Below are 17,268 nucleotides of genomic sequence, written 5' to 3'. Positions count from 1 at the left end.
GGTTTTGGTTTGTTGTTCTCCCTCCTCATTCAACATTCGGTACAATCTGCCTTTTCTCCACTTGCCTTGATTGTAGAGAAAGCATTCTTGTAAGAGTACCTTATTGATCCAGCCCTGGCCACTGCCAGAATATTCCCAGAATATACTTCCCCCCCCCCCCACACACACACAAAAGAGTGGGGGGGGAAAAAAGATTTTTTTTGTCCAGGGCAGGGATTTAATGTGGATTTAATTTAATGTTAATTTCCTTAGAGCTGTTCTGTTAGGCATACACTATTCTGATTGGACATATCAGTGGAGATAACTCAGAGGTTAAGTAATCAATAGGATTGGGCATCGAGAACCGGTTCCAACTTGGAATCGTTTCAAAAATTACAATTCCAATGGAATCTTTTTTTTATTGGAATCGTTTGGAAAATTTGGTTGCGAATCCGATTGTCTGTTCCAAATTGAATGCTAAAGTTTTAGTTTCGTAGCGGCCGACGTTCTTCCAGGCGCCCGGTGTGTTGCAGCCATGGGTCACAGTAAGTGGCGCTCTAAAGTGTGACTTTATTTTACGCTGAAAAATCCCGGCAAAACTGTAAATCACCCTTGAATCAATTTTGTTTCCCTCTTATCTGTGAATTAAGCATGTGACCCAATTCAACTCCACCCCTTAACGAATCGGAATTGGAATCGGAATTGTTAAAATCAAAACGATGCCCAACCCTAGTAATCAAGTAGCCTGACATCGTCGTACTCAGATTCTAGTCGGAATGCGAGTCAGAAACCGCTCCATTGGGCTGTGATTATGGGGCATGTTTCAACCGAACCAGGAAAGAAAATTCCTCTGCACTCATTGGATAGACCTACAACCAATCGGAGCAACGGAACTCAACTGTCAACAGAATTCAACACCACCAATGAGACGAGACGGTGTATCGTCTCCATAGCAACCTCTTTGCACTTCCGTCCTAACTTCAACTTTTAGACTTTTTTTGTAGGTGGATATAGCATTTGTTTCGTCTAAATATGAATGTGGATAACGTTAGTGATAGTGAGATGCTTGCTACAGTTGCATTTGTAGTGATGAATCGGTGAAAAAACGTTTTATTTCTCTGATTCACAGCTTTGTTCTAATGCCGCTGGGCGCTCTCTCTCTTCAGTCACTCTATCTCGCACGACCATATAACGGCGGACTTGAACAGCTGAGTCGCTGTGTGTGTGTGTGTGTGTGTGTGTCCCGCCCTGACAATTTCATTGGTCCGAACAGCTCTGGTTCGAGCATAGTTGCTCCTCAACGGAACAAGTCCAGACCGAACTCCCTGACCTCAAATGTTGTGGGCGGGGTTAAGTTCGGCTGGCATCCAGGCTAGTAAGCAAGTACAGTAATCGTGAAAAACCCATCACTAAAATCCTGCACAGATTCCTCATGTGTTGACCCTCTGGTTGAAATGCAGATTCATGTAAAATGTCAATGATTTCCCAATGGCACAATGTAATGTTTACAGTGCAACTCTCGGCCTAAGTGAGACTGACTCCCTAGGATCCGTGGGGGATCTAACACAGTAGATACCAGGCACCAGGAATGTACAGTATTGTGTAATCACTTGGCAGCATTCACACAAGGGAGATAACAGAGGAGATGATAACATGTTACCAACAACAGCTTGATGCTAGATGGATTATTTCCTGGACTAGATGATCCTACTGCAAAAATGCTCCTGTGTAAATAAAACTTGCTGTTAATCTGAGGTCATAATGGACTGTTGGACATTGTGAAAAAAAATGTTAAGGCCATACAGAGCACAGAAGATGACTTCTGCTCGGCACATAAGTACGCTGACGGGTGTTCAATTATGTGAGTATTAACTTTACCAAAGCTAGACAAGTGATAGTGGTTTCAAAGCATCAAGTTACTGTATATTCCTTAAGATTTCAGTTCTAGTTGATTTGGTGACACGCAGGGCTAGTGTGTGTGGTTTTATACTAAAGCAAACACTTGTTGAGCAGCTGCTTTATCAGAAATCCACCACAAGAGCAACGGGAGTATCTGTTTTAGTGCAGCCAAACATCCATTGTTTTAATAAAGAAATCACTCAAAAATAATCACAATTACCATGTCATTCACGTCAGATCTCCAGGTTACCTACATGCCGGGTTGTTTCCTGTAAATCCCAAATGCTGACAATAACATCAAATTAAGTTCAAAATCGTGTCCATAGCAAGTGTAAAGTCTATCTTATAAGGTTATAATCAACTATAAGGTTAACAGGTGATTTCACATGACAGATAAATTGCAGTTTTATCCCAAAAGCAGGATTTGTAGTAGGAGGCATATTTGTCTGTCACAAAATATTAATAACCTCCCAATTTTCTTTGAACAATGAGAAAGAAGTCAATGTTGAAACCTCAGGGTGCTTATGAAAGAGCACTTTCTGCTGTAATTGTAAACTTCCCCAATCCTTGGTGATTAGATATGACTGTTGTCTTGGAGAAGCAGTTAGTTTCTCAGGCGCTGGAGTCTTTTATTTAGTTGCCAACTTGTGTAACGTATGCCAAAGCAGTTCACAGGGAAACTTAAGTGTTGGCTTTTTTCTATTTTCATTTAGATATCAACCCTATTACTGCCAACTGTGTGTCATCTGCAAGATGATACACTTGTAGAAATATCCTGTCTTTGAAGTGAGGCATTTAGGCTTGATTGATGAGAACTTAAATTACTGTGTGTGGAAAAATACAAGTGTATGTTATAAAATGTATTCTGTGAGACATTACCACCTGTCAGAGATTTTGCTGCACCATTTATAGAGAGGTAGCTATTCCTTTTTAATATCTGTTTGAGAGACAGTGTCGCCAGCAAATCATTGAATCAGAATTGTTGCAATGTGATGAAGTAATTTGTCAGGTATTTAATTACTTGGTTAGCCAAAGTTAGACATTCCCAGTAGGGCTGCACAATTAATCAAATTTTAATCACGATCACGATTTTGGCTTCCCACGATCAAATTCGCGTGATCGAACGATATTTAAAATGTGTCATTCCGTTACATAGAACGCTCCGTATCAAATTTTTTTTTTTGCAAAGCTAATCTAGCTCTCCGTAAACCGCTGTCTGATCACGTGCCTCCATGAGCCAATCAGAGTTGCGCACAGTGCCACAGCGCAGCTTAGTTTAGATGTAGACAGTCACAGAGGACAGAGTAACGTAACAGTTAGCAGTCGGTCATAAGTCGGTCACGAGGTTTACCAGTTTACCAGTAAACGCAACATTTTGTCCCGTCTGTGTTGTTTTTCAGACAACAGCAGTGACCAGTGCTAGTTTGAGTCTTTTAGCTCATAGCTTTAGTGGCAGACTGTTGGACGTCCCGCTGTTGGAATCCTCTACAGTGAAATACAGTCACACTACACCGTTTAGCTGTCAGCATTTTAGCCGTGTTTAATCCAGTTACTACTGCAGCTAATGGTAGGCTAACGTTAGCTGCTGTGTAACGTGTTATTAGTGTTTACTAGCGTGACATGCAGCGATGTTTCTGTTGCCTCTAACATCTGTTTTGGAGCATCAGAGTGCAACGCAGACATTTAAGTGGCACCGTAATGAGGCACCGAAATCCACGTTGCTATTTCGTCCGGTAGATACAGGGCACCGGTGCGCCGTTAACATGAACATGCGCCGTTAACGTGAACAGAAAATTGCGTTGCCTGTATCTTTTCGCGGCAAACGTGCGTGTGTGGTAAGCGGTCGCACAACAGCTGAAATGGCATACTCCTTCATAGTATCCTTCAACAAAGGAGGAATGTAGCACAATATGGATGTGAAAGCAGTTATAATTAGCTTATGTGACAATACAATTTTTGTTTTGGTTAAAATCAACAAATGTGATAATTAATCACGATCTCAATATTGATCAAAATAATCATGATTATCATTTTGGCCATAATCGTGCAGCCCTAATTCCCAGTTAGTGACTTTAACAAAATCTTCATTAAACTTCCAGGAACTTGTCTGTCTCACTTTTACATTAGACATTATCACTAGGTGCAGTTTGAGTTAGTGTTTAGGTAATCAAAATCTGATCCCAGATTAATTAGACCATTTTTATCTCCAATAGTGGCTTTTACATAGAAAGAAATCTTAAAGCTAAACTCAAAAGGAGATGGCATGTTTGCAGATTATTTAATATTCATGCATTTTCTTTCTCTAATCTAGAATCTAGGTTGAGAAAATGATCCTGTCTTAGTCAGGCCTAAAGACATCCCATCTGTACATTACAGTAAAAATGCATGTGTTCACAAGTGCAGAGTTGTTGCCTTGCAGGTGATTTTGTGTTTTGATACGGCTCCCTGAGGCCCTCTCATTAGCTCCATGTTGAATCAGCTGAGAGCTGCTGCGCGCACAGGAGGGGAGGGACATTGGAGAGCTGGTGTGAAAACATCATGCTCTCCCGCTCTTTTCATATAATATGGGAAATGTAGTTCTTTCACACTAGTCTTTGTGCTCTTGGTCAGGGGGTGCTCAAAAGTCTGGCTTTAATAGTGTCTGTCTCACTTTGGTAAAGGCATGTGAGGTGGACTGAGATGTCAAACCTTTCCTGGATTAGAGTTGTCATTTGTTATGAAATTCTATCCAGGGGACATAGTTGTATAACCTTTCTCATTTGAATGCTTGCGTAGACTTTTCTGTGAATGTCCCAGGTTTCACCTTAAGTCTTCATGTGATTTTTGCCAGTGCAGAGGATTTTGTCTAAGCAGCTCTGCAAATTTAGAGATTTAGCTGGTGCCTTAAGGGGCTCTCTTTGCTTTTTGTAATCTAAAAACCTCCTGTCTTGATAGAAACCCTTTTGACATGAAGTATTTTTCATAATAATTCTTTCATGGCACAAATGTTGGGTTAACCAGGTGTATAAAGTAACTTATACAGTATGTTGGTTATGACTTATACCGTGTTTAAAATAAATGGATATTAGCTTACATCTGAGCGATGAGGTACAGTGTATGCCCTCTTGTTATTGGAAAAAGTCACTGTGGATTTGTCCACCTTTCCATTAAACCTGAAAAGTGTAGGACTGAAACTAGCTAATAGTGAAAATATTCATTACAAAACCTTTTGATTTGTTTTTTTTAAGGCCTTTGTCTCTATTGTCTGCTTGATTGTTCTGGGAGGATTGAACCCACAACTGTAGAAATCAACAGTGTTTACATTCCTTCAGTGTCAAAACAGCGGAATCTCCCAGAAAGTTTCTCTCCACAAAATAATGGATACCAGTCCCCGTTCCATCTGCCAGCTTCAAGTCTTTTACATAGACTAGAGTCTTTATGCCTTTCACTGCAATTTCTCTCACTTATTTACATGCAGTGACAGTGATTAGATACATTGAATAATTACATGGAGGAAATTAGAAGGTGTGGATCTGATTTAACTGTAACCATCATGTTCACTTTGTCAAATTAATAGACGATCAAGATAACTGCTTTAAATTAGTGCCACATTATTTGCTCCATAATTAATTACTTTAAAAAAATGCGATGTGTGCTCAGGGGTCAGCTGTGATGCCTTTACAGTCCGCTGTGCTGGAAGGGAGGAGCACTGCTTTGTCCTTGTATAACCTGGGCCGAGAAAAAACCCCATTGGATCATTTACGCACTTGAGAAACAAATAAAACCGGGTCTCTTTGATATAAATCAGAGCTGCTAAATGCTAAAAAATATATGTTAAACTAGTGATGTGCTCTTTAACTCTCTTCCATCCGTTCAGTCTCAAGGAAAGCCTATAATTTAAATAGGGTTTTTTGGTTGGTAGACAAAATAATAGGTTTCATGGTTATCTAAATAATGAGGCATGAGCTATGCATTTTTGTAGTACAATGCCTGTCAGTTATTTGAGAAAAGGGACCAAGACGATGTCTGTTTTTGGCAAATCAAGCAAATATGAATTTTGTGAAGAATAGAATGTGAATTTGAGAGCCGTCATATTTGAATTTGGCGGTTTTCTGCATTGAAAAGATTGCCAGTCAACAGCTGACTTTCAAATTTAAGATGTTGATCTTGAAGACGACAATTACTATAACAAAATGGGCAGCCGGAATTACAAAATATATATGCAACTTGTAGTCAGTAGACTTAAACAATCAAAACCATCACGACCCTTTTTTAAATTATATCAGATATATCTTTATATCCTATAGATAATTATATCAGAATTGTTTGTTTTCACAAAATGATGTAGTCACATAGGAGTTTTTGTTTGGGAGGGGGCTATTTTTGCTCTAACGCATTCTTCTTCCTTATCAAAACCTGGTGCCTACATTACCATGCAATTAACCCCAAATAGTTCAGGCTGAGATTTGGGTGTGTTGTGGGAGTACTGCCCTTGAGCTGCTATAGCTTCAAGCAGACATGAGGAGTGGGTTACAGAGGTCTGAGCTCACTTCTTTCTCCACAACTCTAACTCCTTACCCCTAGATCTTTCTCATTTTCAAACTTGTGGTCTTTTGCCCCAATGTTTAATGTCTGTCCTGTCAATCGAATAACTAATCTGATTTAAGAGTTTTTGTTTCTGTAACTCCTTTTACAACAACCTTTGTTGCAGTGATGATCTCATTCATGCTTGTCACCATTGTTATGGCCCACCTACAAAGCTCTTATTGGCTAAGCTGTTTTTCCATCCAGGGAAACTGCCAGCAGTGAACACAACACTTCACCTTCTATTCAGAGGTGTTGATGTCTTGACTGGCTAGTGCTTGTTGTAATGAAGAAAGTTTGTCTGCTCTAAGAAGCCCTCCAAGTAGCTGCAAATGCCTCAAGTAGCTATTGCCTTGTAGCAAATTGAGAACAGAATTCAAGTCAAAAATGTAATTTCTTTTACTTACCTATAGCAGTGCAGATTTAGAATAAGTAGTTAGTAGAATGATCGGTCTCCATATATCCCAGAGCTCGTAGGACACCCTGCTGCGCCCCTCCTGTCTCTGCTCTGGCTTCTCCCATGGCTGGTTTACACACCACATGTGCCAACTGGATGTTTGGCTCTCAGCACATGGCTCATATTTTCATGTTCCATATCAAATTCCTTTCAGATCACTGCATTCACATGCCTACAATGCTGTTGCAGTTGTGTGTCTTTTGGTGCAAGATTTTTTATTTTTTTTGTCTGCTGAATCATGTCATTTGACCTTATTGTATGACTCGGACATCAGAGTTTTGACTTAAATGTTAATATGTGGAAATCTAACACTGCTGACATAGTATCAAAACAGACAAAAGTTTATAGTTAGTGTGCTGTTTCTATTAATTTATTGGCTTCCTGGGCTGATTGGAGTAAAAAGGAAAGAGCTGCAATTTGATGAGTGATTTGTCAGACTCTCCTGCATCTCCCACTAGAGGCTGATGTTAAAATGAAATGTTTAAAGGAGATTTGCAAAAAAAAAAGTAGAGTAATGCATCTTCGTTATGTGCATGTGCGGAGGAGAAGAGGAGATTGCATGTAATTCTTTGCAATTTAGTGTTTCTATGGAAATATGATTTTCATGGATAAATGCTTTCAAATTTTAAAATTCCATTCAGGCCTTGTTGGGTGCAGCTGAAATGGGATTTGGATGGTAGTGTTATTGAACTAGTATTACAATATGGTTATCATGCCAACTGCACATGCCTGCCCAGTTGGTGGTGTTTGTTGTGTAATTACTAGCTTTAAAGGTTGTACTTTTATTGCCAATAAAATAATAAAAATAAAATAAAAGTCACTGTTCCCCCAACTCTGGCAGACATACAGCAGAGTTTTTTTTAATTGTTTATTCCTTTTCAGTAAATGTTTTCTCTGTGAATAAAAAGAGACCTCTGTTACATATCCAGTAAGTTTAGAAATAAATGTTCATGTGAAGCGTGTAATAGGATGTACTGTAGGATCAAAAGAATCCAAAGTTCAACATCATCACTGAGGAGAGTATTATAGCATGTTTGTAAGTGACATTTTAATTGGCTTTTCATATTTATTTTTTTATCGGTCATTAATTTGCTGCTGACAGAGACTTTACCTTTGGGATTTACTTTTGTTTAGTTGATAAAAGAGCACAGAGAAAAAGAGCAACTGGCTTCCCCTACTAGACAGTTTTTCAGTAGACAAGTAGGAAAAAAACAGTCTGTTGGATGTTGCTACAATCCTTTTTGTTTGTCTTAGTTTTCGCATTAACGGAGTCTTTCATAAACTTGAATCACTTCAGGCCACCTAAGAACCGAGCACTTCCATCAGAGCTGTTCTTACTCATTCTACCTCAAAGCTGGACGTTATCTAAACTAAATATTGGATTTAAACACTCATACTTACTATCAAGCGAGATTAAACAAATATTTGCTTTTTTGTAAATGCAGTACAGATTGTCTCGAGCTATAGTTGGGCTTTTTTTCAACATCGTTTCATTTATTGATCTTTTTATATATATATCCTATAAACATAGATACTTACAAGTGCCTGTCCACTTTCCTCGGCTCAAATTCCCAATCTTAAAACTTAAGAACAAAATTGTCTGACAGAAAACACTCATTTTATGTTCTTATGAGATAAAGTAAAAGAAACAAATGTTTGAGTTTGGGAAGCTATGACCAGCAAGTATTTGGTATTTTATCAATAATTTATATAACCAATAAATTATTAAAATTATGCATTCATTTTCTGTTGAATTACTAAACAAAAGTCTTTTTAGCTTTATTAAAGTGTGTTAAATTCAGTCCACATCAGTGTTTATGGCGAGCTGCATGCCATTCTTGTTTTCACTATGTATGCATAGCATTTGGCCGCACGCTGAGTGCATCACTGTGAGCATCAGCCCCGCTGTAAAATTACTATAACTTTAAACAAAAACCTTAGGCACTTGAAGCAGCTAAAGAAGCATCCGGCATTGCTTTAGCATCTTTATTTCCCCATCTGTGACACTTTCCATCTGCTTATGTTATTCTTCCATCGGAGTCACGACAGTTGGGATTTTCTTTGGACAACTGTGTTTTCAAAGCAGGTAATGTGATTTAAACATTGTCATAATTGGATGTGTCATCTCAATGGATTGGCAGTCTGTTTCTCCTCTTGACTTTGTGGGTGAATTAGTCTCACACTACCAGACCTTCCTCCACAGCGCTGCGGAGGAGGGTCTGGCTAGTCCACACAGCATTCCGGGATTGGAAAAAAACGTTCTGTGGTTTATTGGCATTTCTTTAAACCAATCACAATTGTCTTGGGGAGTGCTAAGCGCCGGACGGAGCCACGGTGCCGCTGCAAAATAGCCACAGGAAGGAACTTGATTTGGTGGAATGTGTATGTTCAAAGGTTGTTTTAGTCGTGCAACAGACAACTCAGATTGGATAGATAGTCTAGCTAGCAGAGATCTGAGGAGCAGTTAACCATAATCCTCATAAATCCACCGGAGTTTAAAATTACAACACAAAGAAAGCAGAAGGTAATGGACATCCAGCCGAAAAGAGTGACATCCGATCCTATGAGTATCGAAAAATTATTTGTCTTTCGGTGCCAAATTTTTGTTCCAAAAGCAAAAACGTATCTGTCCTCTGTGCATATTGACAGAGAGCGGAGCTCCGACACACACACACCCCCCCAAGCACGCACGCGCAGATGTGTGGACGGAGTAAGAAGCAAACTAAGTCGGCTCTGCAGTTTTGTTGAAGTCACAGTGAGTCACGGCAATGTAGATCAAAGTGGTTTCAAGTGTGGTTACCGTTTTTCAAAACTCAACAGTGGTTTCTATGCCCTGGTGACTGACTGACAGGCTGAGGTTGTAAGGCAAGGCAACTTTATTTCTACAGCACCTTTCAGCAACAAGGCAATTAAATTGCATTCCTTTGCACTTAAGTTAGTTCTCCATTAGTTCAATGTTGCCAACAGGGCGGTCACCAAGTTTATTGTTAAAGGTTTGTGTCATTATGCAGTTTGCATTTTAGTTAGTTCAGTATTAGCCTGTACACAATGTAATTTGTTTATTTATTAATTATTTATAATATGCTCATGTTGTGGCAAAAAGGTTTCTCTTTTTTTTTTGTGTTATTTTTTAAAGTTTGGATTGATACCAATCCTGAGTATCTGACTGGCGCACCCCTTTCCAAAAGCACAACCAGTTTTATTAATGTTACTCTGAGTGAGCAGTGTTACCAGAATTATTTTAATTAAAATTTTTTTACTGTTTTGATTCACAATTACGGTGGAAAATAAAAGTTGTGTTTAATGTATTTTTGTTGGTGTTGAAATGGATTTTAAAACATATGGTATCGAAAAAAAGTATCGTTAAGGAACTGGCATCGAAATTGAGGTATCGAAATTGACACCGGATCAAAAGATTTTGAACGATGCCCAGCCCTATCCAGCGGCAACGGAGCAATCCCGGAAGTGGAACGTTGTGGATATAGACTATGGGTGAATAATTGAATTAGACATTGTCTTGTTCAAATTGAGGCTGCGCAGTACAGTGATATTTGGTAATAGTTGGTGGTGGGAGTATTTCTTTCATTTCTGTGACCGCTTTATGAAAAGTGACTCTGTAATGCTGTAAGCATGGTTTTACCCTCCATTGGCTATCAGTTTCTATTATTTGTCCTTCCAAGAATGTACAAGCATGTGTTAAACGCTTATGGTGACGGCATTACTGCATCGTCAAAGGCCATAATGTCAGGTCTGGTAGAAAAGTGTTTAGTGAGGGTCTTTTTCTGTGATTGTGCTCTGGGATTTGGTGTTGATGAGTGAAGTCATAATAATGCCTTTAACACCCAGGTTTTACATCACATAGTACCATGTGCACTGCAGCCATTATTTACTTTTTAAGGGGAACAGATTTTATATGTTTTAAGATATGTTACACTATAGATATGTACAGCTATGAAATATTTTCAGGTCGGAGGAGAAAACTATAATTTAGTAAAACAAAAGTACTGCAGATCCCTGTCCTTCTGTTCCAAAGAAATCTCATTTTCCCTCCATAAACTGATATTTATGTACTGATATATGTTCACAGTACAGAAAAAAACTCTTTAGTTTTCTAATTCACCATGTGGTTGCATAGAATCTTTTATTGCAGTATCATGTTTAGAGCTGCAACTAACAACTATCTTCATTAATCATTTGGTTAATAAAATATCATAACATTAGGAACAATGCCCAACATGCCCAACTTCCTAAGGCCCAAAGAGATGTCTTCAAATAGCTTGTTTTGCCTAACCAACAGTCCAAAACAAAAAATATATTGAATGTCCTATCATCATATAAGACAAAAAGAATCAGCATAATTCTTACAATAGCTGGAACCAGAGAGTTATTGCCTTTTTTTGCTTAAAGGTCCCATGGCATGAAAAATTTCACTTTTGAGTTTTTTTAACATTAATGAGTTCCCCCAGCCTGCCTATGGTCCCCCAGAGGCTAGAAATGGCGATAGGTGTAAACCGAGCCCTGGGTATTCTGCTCTGCCTTTGAGAAAATGAAAGCTCAGATGGGCCGATCTGGAATCTTCCCTTTATGACGTCATAAGGGGAAAGGTTACCTCCCCTTTATCTTGCTTTGCCCGCTCAGAGAATTTGGCCTGCCCCTTAGAAAGAGAGAGACATCATGGCTTGCAAACGAGCAAAGCATGCAGTTGGTCAAGGCCACACCCCCACCGTCCACCTTGCCCCTCCTCTCTCCTCCTCAATAGCATTTAAAGCTACAGACACAGAAATAGCACAACCCAAACAAAGCTCATTGTGGGACTGACTCGTAGTGGCTGTAATTCTGCACCAAGGCTGAATTTCGGGAAAGAGACTTCAGATACAGTATTAGGGGACCACTAAGGCCTATATAAAAGCATCCAAAGAGCAGCATGTCATAGGACCTTTTTAAGGAACGGTTATAAAAAATAGTTGCTGATTAAATTTCCTATTGACTGACTGATTGATTGGTTGATTATGCTCAGCCAACACTAATGTGCTCCATCCAGAAATTAAAACTCCTTAATCTCCTAAATTCAATATACAGGTGCTGGTCATATAATTAGAATATCATGAAAAAGTTGATTTATTTCAGTAATTCCATTCAAAAAGTGAAACTTGTATAATGTATACATTCATTCAACACAGACTGATTTATTTCAAGTGTTTATTTCTTTTAATTTTGATGATTATAACTGACAACTAATGAAAACCCCAAATTCAGTATCTCAGAAAATTAGAATATTGTGACAAGGTTCAATATTGAAGACACCTGGTGCCACACTTTAATCAGCTAATGAACTCAAAACACCTGCAAAGGCCTTTAAATGGTCTCTCAGTCTAGTTCTGTAGGCTACACAATCATGGGGAAGACTGCTGACTTGACAGCTGTCCAAAAGACGACCATTGACACCTTGCACAAGGAGGGCAAGACACAAAAGGTCATTGCTAAAGAGGCTGGCTGTTCACAGAGCTCTGTGTCCAAGCACATTAATAGAGAGGCGAAGGGAAGGAAAAGATGTAGTAGAAAAAAGTGTACAAGCAATAGGGATAACCTCACCCTGGAGAGGATTGTGAAACAAAACCCATTAAAAAATGTGGGGGAGATTCACAAAGAGTGGACTGCAGCTGGAGTCAGTGCTTTAAGAGCCACCACGCACAGACGTAAGCAAGACATGGGTTTCAGCTGTCGTATTCCTTGTGTCAAGCCACTCTTGAACAAGACACAGCGTCAGAAGCGTCTCGCCTGGGCTAAAGACAAAAAGGACTGGACGGCTGCTGAGTGGTCCAAAGTTATGTTTTCTGATGAAAGTACATTTTGCATTTCCTTTGGAAATCAAGGTCCCAGAGTCTGGAGGATGAGAGGAGAGGCACAGAATCCACGTTGCTTGAAGTCCAGTGTAAAGTTTCCACAGTCAGCGATGGTTTGGCGTGCCATGTCATCTGCTGGTGTTGGTCCACTGTGTCCATCTACAAGGAAGTTTTAGAGCACTTCATGCTTCCTGCTGCTGACCAACTTTATGGAGATGCAGATTTTATTTTCCAACAGGACTTGGCACCTGCACACAGTGCCAAAGCTACCAGTACCTGGTTTACGGACCATGGTATCCCTTTTTAAAAAGGGGGACCAGAGGGTGTGTGCCAATTACAGGGGTATCACACTTCTCAGCCTCCCCGGTAAAGTCTACTCCAAGGTGCTGGAAAGGAGGGTTCGGTCGATAGTCGAATCTCAGGTTGAAGAGGAACAATGCGGATTCCGTCCTGGTCGTGGAACAATGGACCAGATCTTTACTTTCGCAAGGATCCTGGAGGGAGCCTGGGAGTATGCCCAACCAGTCTACATGTGTTTTGTGGATCTGGAGGCGTATGACCGGGTGCCCCGGGAGATACTGTGGGAGGTGCTGCGGGAGTACGGGGTGAGGGGGTCGCTTCTCAGGGCCATCCAATCTCTGTACGACCAAAGCGAGAGCTGTGTCCGGGTTCTCGGCAGTAAGTCGGACTCGTTTCAGGTGAGAGTTGGCCTCCGCCAGGGCTGCGCTTTGTCACCAATCCTGTTTGTAGTATTTATGGACAGGATATCGAGGCGTAGTTGGGGTGGAGAGGGGTTGCAGTTCGGTGGGCTGGGGATCTCATCGCTGCTTTTTGCAGATGATGTGGTCCTGATGGCATCATCGGCCTGTGACCTTCAGCACTCACTGGATCGGTTCGCAGCCGAGTGTGAAGCGGCTGGGATGAGGATCAGCACCTCTAAATCGGAGGCCATGGTTCTCAGCAGGAAACCAATGGAGTGCCTTCTCCAGGTAGGGAATGAGTCCTTACCCCAAGTGAAGGAGTTCAAGTACGTTGGGATCTTGTTCGCGAGTGAGGGGACAATGGAGCGGGAGATTGGTCGGAGAATCGGCACAGCAGGTGCGGTATTACATTCAATTTATCGCACCGTTGTGACGAAAAGAGAGCTGAGCCAGAAGGCAAAGCTCTCAAACTACTGGTCAGTTTTTGTTCCTACCCTCACCTATGGTCATGAAGGCTGGGTCATGACCGAAAGAACAAGATCCAGGGTATAAGCGGCCGAAATGGGTTTCCTCAGGAGGGTAGCTGGCGTCTCCCTTAGAGATAGGGTGAGAAGCTCAGTTATCCGTGAGGAGCTCGGAGTAGATCCGCTGCTCCTTTGCGTCAAAAGAAGCCAGTTGAGGTGGTTCGGGCATCTGGTAAGGATGCCCCCTGGGCGCCTCCCTAGGGAGGTGTTCCAGGCACGTCCAGCTGGGAGGAGGCCTCGGGGGAGACCCAGGACTAGGTGGAGGGATTATATCTCTAACCTGGCCTGGGAACGCCTCGGGATCCCCCAGTCGGAGCTGGTTAATGTGGCCCGGGAAAGGGAAGTTTGGGGTCCCCTGCTGGAGCTGCTACCCCCGCGACCCGACCCCGGATAAGCGGATGAAGATGGATGGATGGATGGATGGTGTCCCTGTTCTTAATTGACCAGAAAACTCGCCTTAACCCTATTGAAAAATATGGGGTATTGTTAAGAGGATGATGCAATGCGCCAGACCCAACAATGCAGAAGAGCTGAAGGCCACTATCGGAGCAACCCGGGCTCTCATAACACCTGAGCAGTGCCACAGACTGATCGACTCCATGCCACACCACATTGCTGCAGTAATTCAGGCAAAAGGAGCCTTAACTACGTATAGAGTGCTGTGCATGCTCATACTTTTCATGTTCATACTTTTCAGTTGGCAAACATTTCTAAAACTCCCTTTTTGTATTGGTCTTAAGTAATAATCTAATTTTCAGACATACTGAATTTGGGATTTTCATTAGTTGTCAGTTATAATCATCACAATTAAAAGAAATGAACATTTGAAATATATCACTCTGTGTGTGTGTGATGAATGAATATAATCTACAAATTTCACTTTTTGAATGGAATTACTGACATAAATCAACGTTTTCATGATATTCTAATTATATGACCAGCACCTGTAGTTAAACCATTAATTCTGACACACGCATTATCTTCTGCAGATGAAATTCAGCAGGACTTTGATTTTGTATTTTTAATCATAACATCGTTCTGGAAGCCAGCATTTATGCCTGACCTGAACTTACATTGACTCTGCTGCTGCTTCTGACCCAGATTTGCACAGATTGACGGCAAAAGATCCATCTCGAGAATACTGGCTGTAATGCATTATTAAACCTTCCCTGTACTCCCAAATGACAGAGGAACATGACAATTCTCCTTGGAGAGTAGATGTGTATTTTTGCATCAACAGAGCAGCCACAGTTTGAAGGACTTGTAGAGGTGTTGGAGCGACTACAGGTCTGATTTGCTTTGGTGGTTGGCCCTCTGTTTCTATCCGGCTTACTGTATCAGCTGAGTTTCTTGGCATTTTCAGTTGAAAATTACTTTAAAACACCAGGGCTCTCCTAGTGCTTATTTTATTTACTGGTGATTTGGGGCAGTTAAGTTTTCATGTACAGTGCTGTAGTCCCCAGGGCGGAAGTCTACAGTATGCTGACAGACGAATTTCAAAAGTGGGAAAGCCTTTTAAAAAGTGCGATACATGCACCAGTTGACCCAAGTGTAGTATGAAATACTCCATTAACCCTTTAAACTCTGCAACAGATTTGGTCGGCCACTGCTTCAGTGGTGTGTTTTGCTTATTGTGATGTCATTTCTTGCAGTAATCTTCAAATGCTTCATATCCCTAGTCAGTACAAGCTAAGCTAAAAGGTTAAGTCCATAAACCATAATGATTAATAAAAGTATTCAAATTGTAAATAAAAAAAAAAATGTGGACGTGTTTTCATCAAATATTACTAAATAATAAAATTAAAAAATTATAATCCAAAAGATTTCTAAATGTAGAAACAATTTTCCTTAACACTTTTTTTTTTTTTAAATGAGATATACTCATTTTTATGAGCAGAGTGCAAAGGCTTTTTGATAGTTTCATCTGCAATAGAAATGGTCCACCAGATGTTTTGCACTGGACGTCGCATAATGTGATGAGGTCATCGCAAGCATACAACGTAATGGTGTGAAAGACGGAAGCCTTATCTTTCTGCTGCAAAAAGAATGAATACTTTTTTTTGTTTTTTGTTATTACACTGTTACTATATGTATTTTTATATTCTCATATATATTTTATGTCATTTGAACCTGCCCTGTCAAAGACAAATTTCTGTCACTCGGGACAGACAAAGTTTTTCTTATCTTATCTTATGCTCTGTTACGGTTTTTATTTTAGATCGATTCAAACAGGATCATGTAAACAACAATGTCCTGTCGGCCATTGTGGGTAAATACACTGTCGCCACCGCTAGTTATCAGCCCGTTTCGGACCGGACGTCGCATAATGTGATGACATCATCGCTAGCGTACACCGTAGCGGCCGCCCACGGGAGTTCAGTTCACTAAGGGTTAACGGCTACTGTAAAATGCCCAAATATTTTCACTGTATCCATCAATTTGTTACATGAAAGCTGTATCCAATCTTTAGGATTATAGAAAATTACTAGGAAAATGTTATTCCATTCCTGCATATGAGCAGTATCAGTCGCTGTGCCAAACACTATATCCAAAGAAATGGAGATCCACCATAAACACTGCTGAGTGAAGATACCACAACATTTTGAGGAGACTGGATAATCTGTGTGTGATTTGGCTGTGTTAAGGTTACAAAAAACTGAGCTAGCTCTGTGTAGTTTTTATTAATTTATTTTCTTTCTCTGTCTCACTCTAGCTGCCTCTGAGGGGAGAGTCAACGGAGGGGAGGATTTCTTTCAGAAGGTGAGTGTGTAGTCTGCACTCCGATAGCATTGTCTTTGGGTTGCATTCAAGCCCACTGAGCAGCTTGGCTAAGGGAGCAGATGTCAGGTGCTCTAGTCACTCGTAATTACAAATCAAAACAAACAAAAACAACGGAACGACCCTGACGTTGAATCACTCCAGGGCTCTGATCCTGTAACACAGCTGACACAACACTTTGGGCTTTTCTCACTACATAATAGACCATAATACACCAGATCATCTCTTTAGTTTAAAATGAGGGAGAGGTTAAACACAGGCCTGCTCCGGCCAGCTCTGCCTCACTAACTTTTCTTTGTCACTGATTTAATTAGTTAATGCTCAGAAGCTTCATTACATCCAATAAAACAAGGATTTGCCTCAGTGATCTCAAATAGTCTTGAATAGGTTTTTTGTTCTCATTACAACTTGCTCACATTGTGTCACTGGTGCTCATTGATCAGTCAAGTGTGACCCTATGTGCTGTTAAAGAGTCACTGTAGAGTTTAAACAGGCATTTCTATTAATTAATGGTCTTTTATATA

At 40.5% G+C, this 17,268-nt stretch overlaps 1 protein-coding gene across 1 annotated transcript in view; it reads left to right on the top strand.

Moving 5' to 3' along the window:
- The window catches only part of bicc1a (BicC family RNA binding protein 1a), a 65,706-nt gene that overhangs the window by 10,496 nt on the left and 37,942 nt on the right, over window positions 1-17,268 (top strand). Inside the window, exon 2 of the mRNA XM_078273038.1 lies at window positions 16,680-16,726. Coding sequence (XP_078129164.1) covers window positions 16,680-16,726 — 47 coding nt within the window. The remainder of the gene's footprint in view (window positions 1-16,679; window positions 16,727-17,268) is intronic.

The sequence above is a fragment of the Sander vitreus genome, chromosome 17 (genome assembly GCF_031162955.1).
Source record: "Sander vitreus isolate 19-12246 chromosome 17, sanVit1, whole genome shotgun sequence".
NCBI classification, from domain to species: domain Eukaryota; kingdom Metazoa; phylum Chordata; class Actinopteri; order Perciformes; family Percidae; genus Sander; species Sander vitreus.
Note: the sequence above shows the minus strand (reverse complement) of the source record. Positions and strands in the feature narration are given on the sequence as shown.